Source organism: Anastrepha ludens, chromosome 5, assembly GCF_028408465.1.
Source record: "Anastrepha ludens isolate Willacy chromosome 5, idAnaLude1.1, whole genome shotgun sequence".
Taxonomy (NCBI): Eukaryota; Metazoa; Arthropoda; class Insecta; order Diptera; family Tephritidae; genus Anastrepha; species Anastrepha ludens.
Genome location: NC_071501.1, coordinates 88,923,669 through 88,945,273, shown reverse-complemented (window position 1 = coordinate 88,945,273; position 21,605 = coordinate 88,923,669). Strand labels below are relative to the sequence as shown.

Genomic DNA, 21,605 nt, shown 5'->3' with positions numbered 1-21,605 from the left:
TCGTTATGTTGTATTTTCATTTCTCACTCACCATAACTAAAAAATATTTGTCCCAACTCCGTAGCGAAGGAGGTAAATAGTACGCCTAGAGGTAACACTAGACCGCCTACCACTGCCATCAGTCGCGTCGATTTCTTTCGACAAAATGTGATCACAAATGGTGATAGTAACATAGAAATTGACCAGTTCAGAGCACCAACCCATTCTATAAGAATATAATAATAATAAAATTAAAAAAAACACATTCATTTTAATCAGATTTTTCTTAAGAGGCATACCCAATGCGAATTCATAGAAGGCGAGTTGTTGCGAGTTCGCTAGCGCAACTTACCACATATTTTGTTTTTGCAATTTGATAGTTGGATTGTCAAAACCTCAATGAAAATGTAAACAGAAAACATTGCACTGTGACATTCGAGCCAGCAAATGGGGGAAAAAAACGAGTCCATGGTGATATTATGGTGCCAAGTGATGTAGCAGCCGAAGTTCCCCTCACAATTTTCTTTTCCACCATAGTTAGAAAGCAAACCTTGTAAATCTATCATCCTTGAAATAAATCAGCTGCTACATGGAACTCACCTTAGTTGAATTCGCCTTGGATATACTTCTAAGAAATATAGGAAAAGCAAATCACTTACCAATGCCATTCGAATCTCGCAGATGTTCAATGGCATAGAAGAGTAGCAGGCCGCTTGACAATTGCAAACCTGTCGTTAATATATGAACCAAAAAGGCTATACCACAAATGATCCAACCCCAACCACCATCCGGATAAAAATACTACCAAAAGAAACAAAATATAAACAATGTTATTAAAATTTAATATTTTTGGACTTATAGAAATTTATTACAACTCGTTTTAGTGCCATTTTTTATCTAAACATTAAAGTGAACTTTAGTTAACAGCCGATAAACTATTCCTAACCTTAAAATTCACGATTTACCCTCAGTTCGAGGTGCATATAGCGCATAAATATCCATCTAACATTTTAATATATCGACTCGAAAATTTAAAAATCTTTTCGGTTGGGTTAAGGGACTTTCCCGTCCTTCGACTCACCTAGGTCAGTTAGAGGCCTCTTGTGATACCACCGGAAGTATCCTATCCTTACTCTACTTGGTTCTCTCTAAACCATTGCGTAGCCTTTAAAAAGATGACTATACTAGCTAGTTTGAGATGCATAACATCTACAACAACAATCTACTGGCATGTCTTCCTATTAGACAATACTCAGATAGGACACCTACTACGATTCTTAGATCCCTACAACTTAATTTAAGTAGACTCTTAATTCGGGCCAGGTTAATCCACTGATAGCGCAGGTGTTTTACTGTTTCCAGTTAGAATTAACAACAGTAATGGTGTGCCTGTCTATTAAAAGCTAACATGGTGCCAAGGGTTGGTCCTTGTCCTGTCAAATTTGAAGAGAGGAGCCTAATCTAACTAACTCAGCTGCCTTACAGTTACTTTTAATGTTACTATGTCCTGGCACCCAGAGTCGTTGCTGATGGTGTTCGGCCAGAATATTCTACAGATGATACGGGGGCATTTGTTGTCGAAAGATTGTAGCCTCTGTGTGATGGTGTTGGAGACCAGCCTGCAGTTGACATCTTCATCTGTTCCGCCGTCTGTTGTTATAGTGCAGCCGTGGTAGCAAAAACTTCCGACAAATTCCACCGAACAGCCGCCAACCATTATAGGTCTTGCTTCATTGTGGTTGTCTCTCATCGCCTTGGTCTTGGCAATGTTGACATCTATGGCAGTGAGTTTGTGAGAGAGGAGGCAGATGTCATCAGCGAAGTCCAGGTCCTCAAGATGCCTGGTGAACCTCCGGGGGACAACCATGCCTTACACCTGCATTGGTGGTGAATGTATCGCCGATGTTGCCGTTGCCAGTTCGCAGTTCTCGTAAAGGGCTCTGATGAGACTAGTATCTTAGTAAGAACTCCTTTTCTCTTAACGCCAGCGGTATTGAGTCTCATTTGATTGTGTCGAATGCCTTCTTGAAGCAGCATTTAAAGCGGGGAGTACCACTCAACTGGTTGTTCTACAATGATGCGAAGAGTGTTGGCTTGGTCAACACACTTTCAGAGTGGTCGAAATCCAACTTGTTCGCCCCGCGTTCTATACATACATTAGAGTCTGCCTTGTATGATCGTGGCTCGATGACATTGAGCAGGGTTATTCCTCGCCAGTTGCCGCAGTCACGCAAATCGTATTTCTGGGTTAACTTCTAAATGATGCCTTTTGGGCAGAACGGAGGCATCTTTTCATTGTCCCAGATGGCGGTGATGTGCGGATTCAGAATTTCCGCTGATCAGTAGTTCTGGCTGTATGCCATTTTCGCCCGCGGCTTTGTTAAGCTTCTTGATTACATCTTTGATCTCCGCTAATCTAGGGATGTTATTATTTTGCTGCTGGTTGTTGTGTTGGCCACGTCGAAGCTGCTAATTGCTTCAAAGTAAGGTTTAATAATTTCTAATACCCTTTTACTGTGCTAGACGAGTGCTTATATGGTAGGATCGATTTCAGAGCTGCCCGACTATCGCAGTAAATGAAGATTTCTCTAACTGTGACTTCGCTTTTATTTGGGACTAAAAGGATTTCTGATATTACCAAGATTTCGACTGCAATGAACAGGGAAGCGAAAGGATATATTGGTGCCTATAGTTTCAAAATAAACACCACCTCCTACTTGATCATTGAGTTTTGAGACATCAGTATATACTCTGACCCCGTTTATTTCACCATTTCCCCAGTCCTCTCTGGATGGAAAATTTGTTGTATAAGGCCTGTATAGGTATGCATTCACCGAGTTCCAAAAGTCGGTGATGTTAGGAATACCAGCAAATGTCCCAAGTATGTTCGAGTGTTCCTGGTTATTTGGCTTGAGCATCGATGATATCCTCAATCTTAGCGCTGCATAACGTTTAGAGCCGAAGTTGGCGTTGTATTGAGCACCCCAGTAATACAGAGGCTTGTCGCTCTTTGTATACTATCTAGTCTCTTGTTTGATGTTTTTCTATCAAGGTTGGTCCACCAGAATTGGTCTCAGAGACCTTCAAGCCGATTATCGGCATCCCCCTGACAGTTGTTAAAGGCGAATCATAACTTATTTCTTAGGAAGGCGCAGAAAAGATGGGGTTCCATTTCTTCATGTGCTATTTTCTATGCTATGAAAAACCTATGGCCAAAGTACAATAGACGGAGGACTCAGAAAGTTTTGGGAACTCTATGCCATTCAATTTCCAAACACGTGGCTGTGTTTACCGGCCATTGGGCGATCAGCAAATACGCGGTAAAGCTAGGTTTACCTTAACCTCCACTCCAGAAGCTGTGGTGATATTTTAGAGAAGAGCAGTTGAGTGTTGGGCACTTTCTCTATAAATGTTCCGGTTTGGCAGCTAGACGACTAAGGTCACTGGTGCACGTTTCTTCGATTCTCAGGTTTTTTTAGTTTCCTTGTAAACAACATTAGTTTTGTCTTGGCCGCATTCAAGCTTAAACCACGCTTTTTGGCCCAAGTATTTATGTATTTTAAGGTTCTTTGCAATAGACTACAGAGAGTGTTAGGAAACTTCCCCTTAGTGGTATAGCTACAACGTCCGCATAGGCTACAACTTGAAAGCTTTTGGGTGACCGAAATGAGTTCTTCGGCATGATAAAGGCAAGGAGTAGGTTTCTCTTAATTTATTTATAATTTTTCTTACTCTGAAACTCTTTTAAAAAGATTTGCTAAAGTCACAGTTTATGGGCATTTTTCTTAAAGTCCTCAATTCGGATTAGTTGCGGATGCTTTTTTGTTTGTTTAATTTTTTTCAAGAACATAAATTTTGAGGTTAGGGATTTTCATCAACAGTGACTACTTTTAAATAAAATAAATCTTTCAGTGCATTATAAACCAAAATACTCGTATACTCTTAAGCACCAAAGTTCACGCAGGCTATTCGTGCAATTTTGGTATTTGAAATGTTTGGAAAATATGAATTCACCTGTCTAATCCCCGCCGTATCAACGCCAGTGCGCCGCAACGCCGGTATATTCCGATGCAGCATGTGAAACTCACGGTCATGGAAGCCTGGAAACGCTGAGTCCTCCTCGTCCGTTAAATGTGTGCCATGCTCATAGCCTGCGAAAGCAAACAATAAACAAGATTTATTAACTAGAAACAACAATCCATCATCGTGCAGAAAACTCACCAAAATAACAGCCATTGGGCACCAAAGGCTTATGACTGTCATGCAACAGAGTGGCACGCGGATACTGCTGCTGCTGTTGGTGCGATTGAGGCTGTTGCTGTTGGCAAGTGTGGCCAGCACCAACGCCACCATACATGCATGTGGGTGCCGCTGCTGCAGCTGCCTGATTGGCATTGTAGAGGTGACAGCAAGGCGTAGCTGCCGCATACTGATTGGAATGCCAAGTGTGGCTGTCACTGACACCCACACCCAAACCAACACCACCACCACCCGCCCCGACTGCAGCAGCTGCGCTCACACCACTCGGCAAATGGCGTGCACAATACGAGCGCTGCGGTGTATCGAGCGGGGCAGCAGCACCGCCTGCCGTCGAGGGCAGTGTGGCATAGCTGCCATAGAGATCCATATTTTGTAGGGCCGTGATGGAACGCGAGTGCGAGAGCGCGCATGTTTGGCGCTTTAGTGTATTACCAACACCGCCGGCATGTGCCGTCTGCAGCGTGCCATGATCGAGTGGATAATGGACACTTGATTGCCGTAGGCAACGATTTGAACCATAAAGTTGCTGGCGCGTGACTGTTTTCTTTGTGATGGCAGCTGCGGCGGAGGCCATGTTGCTGCTGTTACCACTGGGCGTTGGCGAGTCCTGGCTTTGAGCGGCGCTCAGTGGTGGCAGTGGCAAAGGGCGTTGCTGTTGCTGTTGGTATTCGTAGCTGCTGGCTGCTTCGCGTAATAGTTGTGGCGCGGGCTTGCTTTGTGGCTGAAGTTGTGTTGACTGCTTGGCTTGAGTTTGGGATTCTGTTGCGGTAGCGCTTGGTTGCAAACTGACACTAGAGCCTAAATTGGAGAGACGCGGACAAGAAACCCACCAAGTGACGGGTTGATTATTGAATCTACAGCGACGACACAAGTAGCGCGATGCGGTTACAGCCGGCGTAGCCACAGACGATGGCAATTCCTGTTGCAACTGCTGAGCTCTGTAGGTTTTCGACGCAACTGCCGGTTTGAAGGATACAAACGCTAGAGAAGAGGATGTGGGCGCGGGTGCCGGTTTTACAACTGCTGTCGCTGTTGCTACCTTTGCTTCCTTTGCGGCTTTGCCCTTGGCAGTTCTCGCGGCTGTGAATGTAAGCGCGCAAGTCACTGTCGATCTATCGGGATGTGTGCAGGCTTGATTATTCCTTCGTCACACGGCACAACGCTGACAAAGCACTGGGCTACGCGACTGGCGTGGACGCACTAAACTCGAGTATTGACGTGGCTGCTGATGTATTGACTGGTAATGATGTTGCGCTTGTTGCGCCTCTTGTTCGGTTTGGTTCAAGTGTGGGCAATGTTGTTGTTGTTGTTGCGATGAATCTAAATACTGTGTTAACTGTGGACAACTACCGTAAACTGCGGACGATGAATTCGACAATCGGCGATAGCAATCGCCATTGGCCATGATATCGCTCGGACGGCGGTCGGTGATGTTGGTGCTGCACGAGGCGCGGTCGCTGCAATTGCAATCACATGAACAGTTGATTTTCATTTTACACGCGGCGCTCTAACAGCACACAAACAGCAACAAGCGTACGCACAACAAAGAAATCCACCACAACACAGCAATAGCAACAAATACAAAAATAATAACTGTGTATACGGCAGGGATTGCTATGCAGGAGCTGCTTTGCGACCACTCTTCTTTTTTATTGTTATCGTGGGAGTTGCTCGAAAACCGCACAAACAAGCGCATTCGCGCCACACGCCGTACGTCTGCCCACTTATCTCACTCACGCATACACGCTTGGGTTTGGGTGTTGTTGGCAGTGGCAGTGACAGTAGCAGCAAGCGGCGCAACGGCAGCAACAGTAGCAACGAGTAGCGCAGTGGAAGTGGCAGTGGCAATGGCACTGTTGCACATCATTCGGGAGCGTTCAACAGCATTTTTCGGCTGGCGGCAGTGATGTAGCTGAAAAAAAACGAAAGAAATGGTAAAACAAAACTGAAGCGGAAATTTCATTTAACAGTGCCATAAACAGTGCACCAAAATGTATTAAAGGACGCGATAAAAGATACATTTTCATATTTTTAGCATATGAATTCGCATAATTTTCCTATGAAAATTTTTTAACCACATTTGCATAAACATAAAAGTTAATGCTTACGCGGCGGTTGAAGTGGATTTCTGCTGTTCAAGCCGCTTGAAACTTTCCTCTAAAAATTTCACTCTTGAAATATGTGCGCTTTCTATGTACATTTGTTGTTGTTCAACTAAGGAGGGGAGTTGCGTTAGTTTAACAGAGTGGGAGAAGCCACTTCGTACGAGATTCAACGAACATGACAAAGAAAATACAAATTTTCACAGAATATTTAAACTAGTTTCGAAAGTGAAAAATGGAAAATTAAAAATGGAAAATGTAAAGGATGGTTAAATTTCAAGGGCCGATGTTGAATGTGAACTACATCTAAACGTCAACGACACCGTTGGACTTCTTTCTTTGCGGTTATTTGAAAGAAAAGGTGTGCGTTGATAAGCCAGCAACAATTCAAGAGCTAAAGAATGAGATAATTCTGCACATTAACGGCATAGAACCTCAATTATGCCCCAGCTTCATCGAAAATTTGGACCATCGGATGGAGGTGTGCGGCCGAGGACCCAACGGCCATTTGACCAATATTTTATTCCATACGTAATTGAGCCATACCAGCATTATCATAATAAAGAGAAATGACAATAATTTCCTAAACAAATTGTATTTTATTCAAAATCAACACCGGCCCTTGAAACTTAACCACCCTTTATTTTCGATGTAGGCTGTTCAGCGTTTAGTAGAACTTAAAAGTATATCACAAACCAAAACCAAAAAACAAAACATAAAAATAATTGGCGTTTAAATCTTCTTTGGGTTTTAGGCTGTAGGCTGAGCTTCTTCTGTTTGTGGTGTGTGTCTTGATGTTGTTTCACAAATGGAGTTACCTACAATTTGAAGCCGACTACGAATGACCGATACATATTTTTTATGAGGAGCTTTTTCAGGGCAGAAATATATTCGGAGGCTTGCCAATGCCTGGGGCGGCCATTATCAGAAAATCATTTTTCCAGCATTTTGGTGTTTCCTGCACGGAGATTCAAAAATACTCTAGGCTTCTAAGGAAAGAAATCAATTTGCAAATTGTAAATTCTGCCAAAATTCTTTTCGATCATGCAAATGGCGATTGAAAAATCATTTCAAATGTCACGTGGCCTAAGGTTCGACAAAAAAAATAATATTTACTTTTTATTTATATTTTACCAGAATAAGGAGTACGCCTTTGAAAAGGTTTTTGATATGCTAAATCCAAAGCCGGGATCTGGTGACTCAAATTTACTAGATATTTCAACCTGAAAATGTAAAAAACGCTATTTTTCCTACATTTAAGGTTATGAGCATTGCACTTTACTTTTTTCTTAAAACACCAGTCTGTTCTTCTTTCGCAGGCCACTGAGTTCGCTCCCATATTCTTTTCCCGCCGAAAGAGCGCATTTAAAAATGTTTCAATCTATATATATAAAAGAAAGTCATGTTAGTTACACTATTTATAACTCGAGAACGGCTGAACCGATTTGGCTGAAAAATGGTAGCTTAGAACCAGGAGACGGACATAGGAAACTTTTTATCCCATTCGAAGGCGTTTCCGTGAAGTCACTATAAAATGTGGCATTATAAAACGCATCTGATATAGAATAACAAAACGCAAATGACAGCTAAACGTAATTTTGTCTATGGTTAAGTACAAAATTTGATAATATAAATTTTGTCAGAAATATATTGTATAATCACAGTAATTTGTATTCTCTTTGAATCATCATTATCAATGCCGCGACCAAGACGATCGAATCTTTCCCGACAAAGCCGTAATGCAAGAAGGATACGAAACATTGCGAATGAATGAAACGACTGAAGAAGCACAAGGAATTGCCCGTGAAGAGCGCCGCGTAGGTATGGCTCGACTTCGTGCTTCTCAATCACAAGAGCAAAGCGAGGCAGCCCGTTAAATGGCTCGGTTGGCAATGCGAAGTCGTCGAGCGAATAACAGAGATCAACAAGTAGATCATTTTCAACGCACAAGAAGAGAATTATCAAGTGCTGATTTGAATCGAGCAGCGATTCAATATGATTCCAGCACTGATTACTGCTTGCATCCTAGCGTTTGCATTGGGCCAATGAACATTGTTTGCGAGTATTGTGGCGAAGTTGAAGTTTTCCGGAGAAACGCCTGGATTGTGTTGCCTCAGTGGAAGAGTGATATTGGTATTATTCCGCCAAACACTGCCAGTAATTCCAAGATCAACGGCTGCTGACGAAATAAACGCTTGCCTCAAATCATCAAATCTATGGCGCTATGTGAAGAAACTTCAGCTGACAACAAACATGAGAGTTGTATTACTTAATGATACATCTACTGAAGATTTCTCTGAGCAATTACTGACTATCGGTAATGGTGGAGTACCTGTCGACGAATCGAGTGGATTGATTTCATTTCCTCAGAATTTCTGTAACTTTGTCTCATCGAAAGACGAACTTATCAATAAAGTATTCCCAAACATCATTAATAACTACAAAAATAATGAATGGTTGAGTGAGTGAGCAATTTTAGCGACTAAGAATAAAGACGTAGATGACCTAAACCACATAATTCAAAATGATATCATTGGAACAATGCATTCATTCCAATCCATTGACTGTGTAACAAATGATGATGAAGCCACCAACTATCCAATTGAATTTTTAAACTCCTTGGATGTGCCTGGCTTACCGTCGCACAATTTACGTTTAAAAGTTGGCTCCGTAGTAATCATGCTTCGAAACATAAGCCCACCAAAACTTTGCAACGGTACACGTTTGGTTATAAGCAAATTGATGAACAATGTGATTTACGCGACGATACTCAAAGGAAAATTCGAAGGTGAAGAAGTTCTTATTCCGAGGATCCCGATGATCCTAACCGATCTTCCGTTTGAGTTTAAAAGACTTCAATTTCCGATCCGTCTTGCATTCGCCATGACCATTAACAAATCACAACGCCAAATCGCCGGGTCAACTAATTTACCTATAAATTTCTAAATATTCAAACATCCACTGATGACCACGCAGACATCAAACAGTCGATTTATTAGAAAAAGTGTCTGCCCTTTAATTGTGGGCAAGGCTTAATGCAATGAGAAAGAGAGTAGGCGGTCTAAGGTGGCTTCTTAAGTTTGCGGAATATATAGAGTTGATATTGGTGTATCAGCGACATATATAACTAACTCCAATTTAATTTTCTTCATTCATGCTGTAAATAAGGTTTGCTGCCTTATTCCACGTGTTGCCCACACTGCCGACAATTCCTCTAAAAATTCGTCTATTTGTAGACTCTTCGATTATTTTTACTATTTTTATAAATTTAAGATAAGATGCCCCCTTCAAATAAGCTGCAAGCGCAAAACACAAACTACGCAGCGACTGTTCCATAGTAGCGGTCTGATTTGTAGCAAGCATTTCCATCGTTTGGATTGGAAGCCTGGGCTAACAACATATCACTCTTGACAAATAAGAAAAAAAGGGAACCGATCATTGCTAATGACTTTTGGAATGAAAAATCGGCACTTTGCGCCCCATACATAATACATGTTTTAGCTTTTCTTCTTTTTTTTCTTACACCAGTTTGCAAATCGACAGAAGCGTTGTTGCGTACCTACATTAGATTTCCTTCCTTATTTTCCTTAACTTTTTTGAGTATTTTGCATTGAATATAACTCGAAAAGTTATGGACTCCCTTTGTTAAACTTACAGGGATTATTGAACTTAGACCACGGTATGAAGGAAAAAATAAGAAAAAAATCTGACGCGCGTGTTTTTCAAAAATGACAGAGAAAGGTATTTTCCTCAAAAACTGTTTAACAAAAATATAATTTTTTTCAATTTTTTTCAAAAGTTTTTTTTTTAAGTATAATTCTAAGCAAAAAAAAATACAAAAACGATGAGAAGAACAGAAAATGTTTCACTTTAAAAACTAAGCACCAAAATTCTCAAAATTGAATAAACCTGAAAATTCTTAATTTTTAATCAAAAAATTTCAGTTCGCGTCTTATTGTAATTAAGCCTACAAGTAAACAAATTAAAAAAAAAAATACGACTATGTTCAAAATATAATACTCGAATCACTTGACTTGGAATCGGCTTTTGACAATAAAGAATGTTTCCAAATGTTTTGAAAGGCATTAAGAAGTTAATTATTTTTTTAAACTCCATTAATGGAATGCAAAAATATATTTTTTGCTTCCAATTCCATTTACGACTCCTCAAAATAATTGAGAAGCTAATCGAAAAAAAATATATTCAAGAATTTTATAACTGGCGAATTGAAATCGCTTTCTTCAATGGAGTCTAAAATCAAGTTGCCATTAACTTCAGCTAAAAACCGACTCTGTCTACGACTTTGGTGATTAACAAAAATATTAGCTTTTTTAATCTGTTTCTTGTTTCAGTATATTAAATAAATAATTTATATTGTATAAATAAATATTTAAATAATATATAAAAAAATATATAAATTTCAGAGCCAGTAGTTGGCTTATTATCCTTTGAGTGATAGGTCAGTTGTACCTTGCCAATCCTTTCTTTAATATATAACTTAAAGAAGAAATCGCTACTGATAGCAAAATAATTTAGAGCGGCAAATACTATACGATATACTAACAGGTCGCTGACCTCCTCGGTCCTGATTGAGAGACTATTTACAATTTCATACATTATAAATTCCTTACTACGCCATCTTTCCCCGACAACCACTTGGAAATGCTGGCTTTAATGAAAGCCAAGGCACATTTCCTGAAGTAATACAGAAAAAAATTATTTTCCTTTTACATGAAATTTATTGTTTCTTGATAATTTCACAATTGAATATTTCCTAGCCACTATTTGTCTTTAATTTGCTTTACTAGAAAATAAGGAACTGAGAGCGAAACCATTTCGCTCTTAATCTTTAAAAGCAAGAAAAATTTCCCATTTCCCATTCGTGAATGAACTTTCAGTTTCTAAATTACTATTACAATTCCCTGAAATGAAATGAAATTGAAACAAAAAAAGATTAGATCTAAGTAATTGAAAAGTAATCTAAGTAATTGAAAAGTAATCATTTACTTTTCTGTGGATTCACGGGTTTGAATTGCGATTATAACTACTGAGGAGTGTAATTGTAATGTAATTGTATTTACCCAATTGTAATGAAATTGAAAACAAAAATTGGATCTAAGTAATTAAAAAGTAATCAATAACTTTTTCGTGAACTGAATTGAATTGATTTGCAATTATAATTACTGAGGAATGTAATTGTATTTACCCAATTACAAAATATATTTCCGTGTAATGAAATGGAAAAAAAAATGTTATCTAAGTAATTGAAAAATAATCAATTACTTGGCTGTGGACTGATGGAATTGATTAGCGATTATCATAACTTCGGAATGCATTTGTAATTGTAATGTAATTGTATTACAAAATATAATTACTTGTAATGAAATTGAAAACTAAAATTGGATCTAAGTAATTAAAAAGTAATCAATAACTTTTTCGTGGACTGAAAGGTAATTACAGAGGAATGTAATTGTATTTACCTAATTACAAAATATATTTCCGTGCAATGAAATTGAAAAAAATGTTATCTAAGTAATAAAAATATAATGAATTACTTTGTCGTGGACTGATGGAATCGATTAGCGATTATAATTACATAGGAATGCAATTTTAATTGTAATATAATTGGATATACCCAATTACAAAATATAATTCCTTGTAATGAAATTGAAAATAAGTAATCAATTACTTTGCTGTGGGCTGACGGAATTGATTACTAATTACAATTACTGAGGAATGTAATTGCAATTATAATGTAATTGCATTTACACAGCATTGCTCGTAAGAAAAATATATGTTCACCTCGGTATGTAAGGTAAGCGGTTGGGTTCCACCTCAACTAAAAGTAGCAGAGTACGTGGAACACTTTCTTACCCACATTTCCACCTGAAATACACTTATACATACATAGATATACATTCAAATACATATATCAGCCTCATCTTTTGCCCAATTGCCGTAAGTACCTTCTACTCCATTCGATTTCACCGAATTCCGTCAATCAAAATAATTCTTATCAAATTCCCTGAAATTGCTAATTCATAAATGACTTCTTAAACTCTCAAATGACCATTTCTTCGCATCAGTCACTCATTCATTCAATTATTAGTGTGCAACAGTATATATACATACATACATATAAACATTCAACAAGAAGAGTTTCGCATCCTCGGCTACTTTCAAATTGACAATCCGCGTGCGCCTCATTAGTTTTCCCAGAAGAAGTGAACGTAAATATTATTGCACGTCTATCAAAGCTAATTGCCGGCCTTCCGTTTCATAAACGGCCTGCAGCGCCACATTTCACCACTTAGCCTACCACCGCATAATTTGCTCATTAACATCAGCATTCAATCAATCTTTGTTGAATTTGTGTCAAACCAAGCAATCACACAAACGCACATGCACGCAAATCCACATATACACGCACACTCACCGTTATTTATAAGCATAAACAATATTCTAGCCACTAGCTCCCTCACTCGTTTATTTATTCGCTCAGCCAACAATCACTGCCAAATCGAGCAACTGAACTAACGTGGCCGCCGTGACTTCGTCGAAGACTTTGCCGGCCGCAATCACCCCCAATCGCCCAGCGCAAATCGCAAAATGTGATAGTGAGTGGCAGCCTAATACTCGTACACCCATACACCCACTCATTAACGCACCCATACATAAGTAGATACATATTTACTGAGCAATTTGCTTGGTCACATAAACATTCCAACTTTCAGCGTCTAGGCATCTGGTTATAATCCTTGAGCTATTTTTGGTGCTGAAATGCAATTTTGCCATCGACGGCTGCTTCGGAACGTCTCGATACAGGCGTGTAAACAATTTTGAGTGCTGATGCTGCTGCTGCTGATGCTGCTGCACTCACACACTACTCGAAAATATTATAAATATATTGAATATTACAATTGCACAGTGTTGGGACGTGCAATAGCAGCAGACGGCCACATATTGCACACATTTTTAATAGTTCGATCAGTCACGTGGAGCGCTTTTTCTGTCACCATTCAGAGCAGTTTGCGGATCGCGACTGATATTTGAGTTCTGAGATTCACTTCACTAAAATTCGCGGAACGATGTGACACGAGTAGCGCGGCCGCCGTTTGGGTTTGTGCGAGACTATCATTCGGTACGAACCGAGTTCGAAATCTGTTGTGGACCGGAAACACCAAAATTATGGAAAATGTTGGTTTTAATAGCGGTTCCCCTTCGGCCCGCAATTCCAAACCTTCGAATGCATTTCTCTTCTCAAAAAAATCGTTCTGTCATTCAGAGGCGGCATACAACTAGGTCCCTCCATAGACAGATAGATACTTTACGAGGCTTGCTTTTCGATCTCCCTCCATTTGTAAAACAATATCAAGATACACATTATGAATTGGAGAAGAAGCTCAGTTAAATATTCAATTAGAAATGTAAGAGGAGTATATTCGGAAGCCTAGTCTTTAGTTTAAATGAGGCCAATCTCCTTCCAAGAGAGGCCAAGAATCATTTGAGGGCTTAACTTGTTTACTTTTCGATTCTAGCTCCAGCAAATTGGTGAAGTCTTTTACTAAATAAAGGATTTTGAAAAGAAAATTCGCTGGGTGTGAGAAGTTGCACCTATTTTGTTCCGTTTCAGTATAGTTCCATAGACACAAACTAGGCTGGTTATCTTCTATCCTTTTTCGCTATCTTCTAATGATCAGCATGTCTCAGAAATCGTACGCCAGATAATGGAGTAGGCAGGCTCACAGGTAAACATAATTATGCGACTTGATTTTGCGGGTCTGGCCTTGTTCTTCTCAGTACAACTACTCCAGCTCTGCGCTAAAACGCAGTCAAATGAAAACTTCGCTACCATCAAATTCCATAACGTGCAAGGATGAGCAGTCGTGCCCGGACCAGTTCGATAACTATCAGAGGCTACGACGAACTGCGTCACCTAAAAACTGATCTCACCATGCTTGTCCATCCCCGCTACGATTATCGAAAGGATATAGCTTTCTTGAAACCAAGTCTGTATTGTTCTTTACTTTGGAAATATAAATCACACGAGTTCCTCGACTAACACCTATGTTTAAAGCATCATTCTCGAAGTCAGCTTTTTGAAGGTCTTAGATCAAAGGCTTTGTCGGTCTCGCTTGCCCGCTCGTGAAAGCTCCCACTAATGAATATACGTTGCAAACCCGGACACTCCTTAAGCCCTGCGAGTGGACAGATTTGCGCAGCTCGCTTTCTCACATTACTTTTCATGTTACTGCCCAGACGAAACTTGATCGATAGTGGTCGTAAGTCGTATAAAATAATCATTTCTATATACCCCCACGTACAAGTATTTGCTTCTGGGTGAATCTCTGCACAAGAAGCCCTCTCCTAACCCTAGAGTGGCAACTAGCGAAGTTTGTTTGATATCGGTCCAAGCTTACAAACGATTTTAGGGCAACGTCAATAAAATAGATAGAATACAATGGAGGCTCTTCGACCTTTAGATCTTTTGTGCTCTCCACTCATCAGAGTATCTCATCCAAACCAGGTTTCCTCCAAAAACCTTGGATGGAGTTGGGCTTGACTGAGTGTATGTGCCTTTCTTCGCTATGGCTACGCATTCGAGATGCAATAGGAGTGATAATTCTGAAGTTAGTTGTCAGAAATTTAGGGATAGTTGGATCATATCTCGAGCCTGTGTAGATGGCCGCGCAGTCTGCAGTGCCCAGTGAGAATGTCAGTGGGCGGTCTCAAATTATCTCTAGGAAGGTTTATAAGATGTTTAAATTTCTGTCGGTAATACCCTCCTAGTAACATAAATAAAAAAAAAAGAATAAGTTGCACTCTTCGGTGAATTCTAAAAGTAAGTCAAGCTTCAATCAGTTTTCGTCTTCTGCTTACTTTCTGCTTACTTCTTATATTCTTCTAAGATTAAAATTACTCTTGGCTCATATCGTAGCATATCCTCCTCCGCCATTATGCTTTGTGTTTCAGAACAATCCACAATTCTGAAGACTTATTACATACAAATTTATATCGACTTCAGTAATGTCCGCTGTTGATGATTAGACTTTATGAGCAAATGTGGATTCATCTGAGGCTTGACTCAGCTTTTTACTGAGAGAAGTTTTCACGCATATCTTTTCAATCCGAAGTGAGTTTTATTACGTTCGGCGAGCTGTTGCTAATATTAGTTCATGTGGAGGTCACAGACGCCCAGTAAAGATTTCCGCGATTTTATACCAACATATAAATATATGTATGTAAGTAAGCCATCCCGATTTTTTAGCGAATTCAATTAGCCTTTCTCTTTTGGCCAAAATGTGTCCTCAGGCGCTCAAAGGCGCTACTTAATCGGTCAAGGATAAACGTCTCTATGTTGGTCACAGGCCACCGTCATCTCGGTCGGTATGTTCAAAGATTATATGTACTTCATTTCGACTATTGCATAAGCTGCAAGAGCGAGGAGAAGGGAGTGTCTGTCAAACATCTTCTCTGTCACCGTCCTGCGTGGCATGGTGTAGGTACTTTGACTCGTCGTTCCTGAATGATACTCATGAACTTAGGGATGTCAGTCAAATCAATGGGTTTACACTTAACACAAAATGGCTTAACGGGAAGTAGCAGGTAAACGGTCTAGGTGAGTTGGTTCAGAGATCGTTTGCCACTTCTTCCTACCTACCTATTTACCGACCATGGTATGGTCTAGACAACGCTGCATTGTAATTTAACAATGTCCATACATATAAGCTCATATAATTCAACCTTTTCGAAGCCCGATGCCCACGCGGGTATTTTCCCAGATTTTGTCTCGTACAGTTGCTTCCAAAGCTGACATTGATTGCTCATCTTCGTCGATATTATCTATGTTTCTCTTTCTTCTCTCTTCTATTTATATGAAATTATAGGCATGATGAGGGAGTCTCTCGAAGTGTGGTTTTTGTTCGCCAAGTGAGATTCTGCTATTCAGTTACATGCCGAGATCACACTTGCAATAGTCAATTGCTTGGTTGTTGGCTTAAATACCGACTGCCACTTCTACAGCCTTCTGCCTACTTACCTTCTGTTGTGCTTCTGAGTGCTTAAACTACTTAGATTCTCGAATAAGTGGTTCCTTCGAAATCTGAAGCGCATTCTTTGAAGTATAGGACATTCATACAGGAACTGCTGAATGGACTCTACATTTTTCTTGTTTCCAAAGCTCCGAACTTATGCGGTGCTCCGAGCATAGCAACAATATGGCCAATGGTCCAATGACCTGAATTTGTTACTAAGCAAAGAACCATCCTTAGTTCTAAATTCGTTCAATTGGACTAAGTTCCGAAAGAATTTTTTAATTTAGATGTATAATGACAAGCCGAAAGACCCCGAATCTCTCATGATTATTGACAGTTTCACTTTCAAAGCTGTGGAGTACTTAATTTATTTTAGAACCCACATGAAACCTTAGTAAATTCAGCGCCACGTTAATTATGTCAAACAGTGTACTTTTGTGAAAGGAATGTTAAAAGTATGTAAGCACCTTGGACATTGTACTTCGATAAGTGCATCTGTATGCATATTAATGCGTATGTTACAATAAAATAAAGGTGTGTGTGGGCGTGCCTTGGTTCATGCACTGTAGGAAATGTGCACCCAGCTTGTGCCCCGAGGTGAGCGTGTGAATTCGTACATTGTGGATGAGCCGCACACGCCTGGGTGCTTCGGAAGTACATAAAGCCAAAACTAAAGCCTACGTATGAACATATGTTCATGCTCACACATATGCATGCATGTATGTGTGTGTGTCTGCGTGTGTGTAGCCACCAATTTGTTGCAGACGCACTTGGCAAGTGTTTTACCAGTTTCCGGTGAATCAGTTGTATGCAAATGTGGCAGCATTAGCAGGGATTTGATAATTGAATCAAGTGTTAGTTAGTTGGTTGTGCAGAGGTAATTGTTAAGTTTCGGAAGACAACAATGAGTGCACGAAAACCGAGTTTAGGCCAAAGTTACTTGGGGAACTTGGGGATATACTCGTATGTGGAAAATGCAATTAAGTGCTTTGAAAGGTGCGCAGTACAAAGCGAATTTATTGACACGTTTTTTTCTTTTTTCGTTTTTTTCAGGGAGACCAAATTGGATGGGTTGGTTAATGGTAGGGCGGCATGGCAGTCAATAAGTTTTGAGCACTAGCGGTTGGAATCAAACAAAAGGGTTTAATGCTTTGTGCTTTTTGAACAAATGTGGTTACAACTTTTAATTTTTATTAAATTTGCGGTATTTTATACGAACCGGTAAGCTCTGTTGAATTTCAGAGCGAACGAGGAGTCAGCACGTCAATTTGTTCAGCGCCACATGAAGAATTAGCGAAGTGATTTTTTGGTAGTTCTAGTTCGGCGCTTATAACAAAAATAATAAATATTGTGATATGGGAGTTCCTCTTATCTCACAAATGCCGAATCAGTTTTAACCTTCCAGTATGCACCCAAGACTGGCTTTTTGGATTTTAGACGCGAATTTAAGATATTTCTATTATAGCCAACGACTTGAGATTCCAGACATATTTCTAAACTTTAATTTTATTTATTCAATTAATACTCTAAAAAAATATAAATTTATAGATATAACCTTTTTCACTTTTATATTTTTAAGGAAATGATCGCAACCGTTATAAACACACTAAGATTTAAAACATTTTTCTCTCCACACGTACAGAGAACCTAGAAGTGATAGATTACCAGGTTTGCAACCAGCCATGGTGAAGAATAAAAAGAAAAATTGTGAGTACCTTGGCTGGCACGTCACATGGGACCCAGCAGCCGAATTCTGCCCGCTCATTTCACACTTACACACACACTCTTCCAATCAGTCGCTGTTCAGAGAGTGACGAAGCAGCATGAGGAGAGACTGAGTGTTTATTTTTTCGTATATCAGCCAGGTGACGTCAGCCAATCAGCTGATTCTTTCAAATTCGCTGAGAGCCAGTTAACGGTATGATCTTGGCACAACTCTAAAAATCTTGTCATCAAGCAGCAAACCAGTAAAAGATGCATTACTGAGCAACGACTCAACTATAAATGAAAAAAGTAAGAAAAGTAATATGCGGGTGGTAGTATTTTTGAAAAATGACAAAAAAATTGTCCTCAAAAATTGTTTAACCAAAAAGTAAAAATTTTTAAAAAGTAGAATTTATCCTAAAAATAAAATAAAAATAGAAAATTGTTAAAAAAAGCAGAAGATACATATTTCAGTTTAAACAACTCCATGTTAAATAATAAAATATTAAGGCACTTTTTGGATTTTTGATGTTTGGCCATTTGGCATCACAGTCCCATTTCCATTGTCTATTTTGGTTTTACTATTCATTCAAATAAATTGGAAACCGAAAATATTTTCATAAAAATTGAATTCCTCTAAGCCGTAAAAACATGTAAAAAACGGATACAAATTGATAAAATTTAAAATTTAGTCCTTCAATTTTTATTTTATAAAAATAAACGGGTGTGTATAATTGAGAGGTAATTGAGAACTGAGCACAAGCACTGGCGAATTCTCTTGCCACATTTATACTTCAAAGAATGGAGGCGCTAATGTTATTTTCGTTCTGTTTTTCTTGTTTCGTCCTATTTTAACGCGCAGTGTTAACAAAAATCTTTTTCTCTCTCTGCTTAACAAAATCCTTTTTGTCTTTCTGCTCACTTGGATTTGAAGATAAAAGTTTGAATGGATACCCGACAGATATGGCTAAAAATATTTTAAAAAAATATATAATTTTAATTTTTTTTATACCTAGCACTCATATTAGATAGGAAACTCACATGGAAACCTAGTATTGAGGAAAGAGTAAAAAAGGCCAACGTTACATTATATACTTTCAAACGAGCGGTCGGTATTAAGTGGGGGTTAACACCTCGCGTTACTCATTGGCTATATATTCTTCGGTAGTTAGGTCAATTTTAATATATCGAATACTTGTATGGTGGTCATCTGCTCTAAAGGCGAGTTACGCTAAAATCATGAGTAAGGTCCAAAGAACAGCTCTTTTATGAATCTCTGGTGCTTTAAGAACTACCCCAAATAAAGCGCTAGAAGTGCTAATCAATTTGCCTTCACTAAATCTCGTAGGGAAAAACGTTGCCGCCACCTCGGCGCTTAGATTCAAAAGTATAGCGCTACGGAAAAAACGGCGGTTTGGCCACGCCTGTGATTTGCACATTCTGAACAGTAACAAACAAGAAATACTTTATTCTATTCCTAGACTTACATTCGACAAGCTCTTCAAGACAAGTATACCGTCAAGAAGGGAGTGGCAACACTAAGGCCATGGAGAATTAGGGGGGGGAATTAAATTTTTTACAGATGGTTCCAAGGTAGACAATAAAGTTGGCTATGAAGTATTTTCGAAAGGATTAGGATGCGGCTATCCTTGCACAGGAATACCGAGCAGCCCTAAATGATATTAACGTCGTATTCAAGGGCAGCCTTATTTGGGTTCCGGGACACAGAGATATTGAGGGAAACTATAGAGCTGATGAGCTAGCCAGAAAAGGTACTGCTCTTCAACTGTTCCGCGATAAAAGTACCATTGGAATACCTTTGACCACGAGTAAATTAATAATAAAAAACAACATTACCCAAGAGGTCAATAGGTCATGGGAAGATGAAGACACATGCGTAACAGCCAGGCTACTATGGCCGCAAATAAACAAGAAAAGGACAAAGGAATTGTTTAGCCTGTCAAGAGAAGATATCTCGAAGGTCGTGGCTTGTGTCACCGGCCACTGGCTATTTGGCAGGCATTCCTTGAGACTAGGAGTATTCTCCCATGAATATTGTAGAAGTTGTAGAGATGAGGAAGAGGAAGAAACAGTAGAGCACTTCCTTTGCAATTGTCCAGCCTTAGCTACAATAAAATCAGAGCAGGTTGTCTAGGTAAACATTTTTTCAATTCTCTTACAGAACTATCTGGCGCGGGGATTAGACCAATCCTATGCTTCATAGGAGCCTCAAAATGGTTTCATGAAAATAAATAAACAAGGTACCCCTGTCGCACAGTGGTATCACAACGGACCTGTAAGGTCTAAGTGAGTTGGTCATACGCACCGACTACCACCATAACCTAACCTAACCTAAGATACATTTAAAGTTAATAATTGTGGCTTTTTTTAAGGCAAATATGCTCCGTTCCTTTAACATTTTTATACATTTTTGAAACAAAAAAAGATTTTATTTTATTGCTTAAAAATTTTAGGATAAAAATTTTATATCAATTCTTGTTTTTGCTCAAAATTTTTGTTCTTCTGTCAATTTGTGAAAAGCGTTATCAAAAGACACTGCTGAAAAAAATTTAAAATTCAAAAATTTTTTATAGTTTTGAGATCATTTCTCAAAGTTGAGAATTTTGTTTTTTCATTGTTACTTTATTGTTAAAAAATTTTTGGAAAAACATTTTTTTTTTTATTTTTTGTTTTTGATCAAAATCTTTGGAAGTTTTTTTTTTGTCATTTGTGAAAAACATCTCTTTTAAAAAGAAAGTTGAGAAAATTGGGTTTTTTTCAGTCAAATATCCTCCGTTCTTTTAACATTTTTGTAAATTTCTTTTAAAATATTTATTTTAGTGTTCAACATTGTTTTTATTTTTTTTTCTTTGCTCAAATTTTTTGGAATTTGATTTCTCTTGGCAGTTTTGAAAAACATCTCTCAAGCGATGCAGCAGAAAAAATTATATAATTTTAAGATTTATTCAAATTATATATATTTAAATTTTTTTGAAGTCAAATATCCGCGGTTCTTTTAACATTTTTATTAATTTTTGGAAAAAAATATTTTATTGTTATATTATTATTTATTATTTATTTTGTTTTTTTTTTTTGGTTTACTAACTATTTTGCGAAAGTTTTATTTTCTCGTCATTTGTAAAAAATATCTCTCAACAAAAAAAAAAAAACAAATTAAACACATTTTATAATTCTGAAATTTTTTTAGTGAAACATTCTCGGTTCTTTAATAATTTTTATAAATTTATGAAAGACAATTTTAATTTATTTTTGGGGTGACAATTTTAACTTTTTTTGTTGCTCCAAATCGTAGGGAAATTTCGTTTTGCCAATTGGGAAACAAATCTCTGAAAGTCGGCTGAAAGTTTTTTATAATTTAGAGATCTACTCAAAGTTGAAAACATTTTGAGTCTTTTAATATTTTTATAAATTTTTGGAAAAACTATTGTATAATTTTTTTGTTCAAACATTTTTTTGTTTGCTCCAGTCCTTTGGGAATTTTATTTTTTTCATCTCTCTAAAAGCA

General features: G+C 38.5%; 1 protein-coding gene across 4 annotated transcripts in view; it reads right to left on the bottom strand.

Moving 5' to 3' along the window:
- Nucleotides 1–21,605, bottom strand: part of LOC128863195 (uncharacterized) — a 66,853-nt gene that overhangs the window by 6,577 nt on the left and 38,671 nt on the right. For all 4 annotated transcript variants that reach the window (XM_054102214.1, XM_054102213.1, XM_054102215.1 and 1 more), the window contains 4 exons: nucleotides 4,201–6,151; nucleotides 3,994–4,130; nucleotides 639–780; nucleotides 32–205 (listed from right to left, as the gene is read on the bottom strand). In XM_054102214.1, coding sequence (XP_053958189.1) covers nucleotides 32–205; nucleotides 639–780; nucleotides 3,994–4,130; nucleotides 4,201–4,813 — 1,066 coding nt within the window. In that variant the 5' untranslated portion in view covers nucleotides 4,814–6,151. The remainder of the gene's footprint in view (nucleotides 1–31; nucleotides 206–638; nucleotides 781–3,993; nucleotides 4,131–4,200; nucleotides 6,152–21,605) is intronic.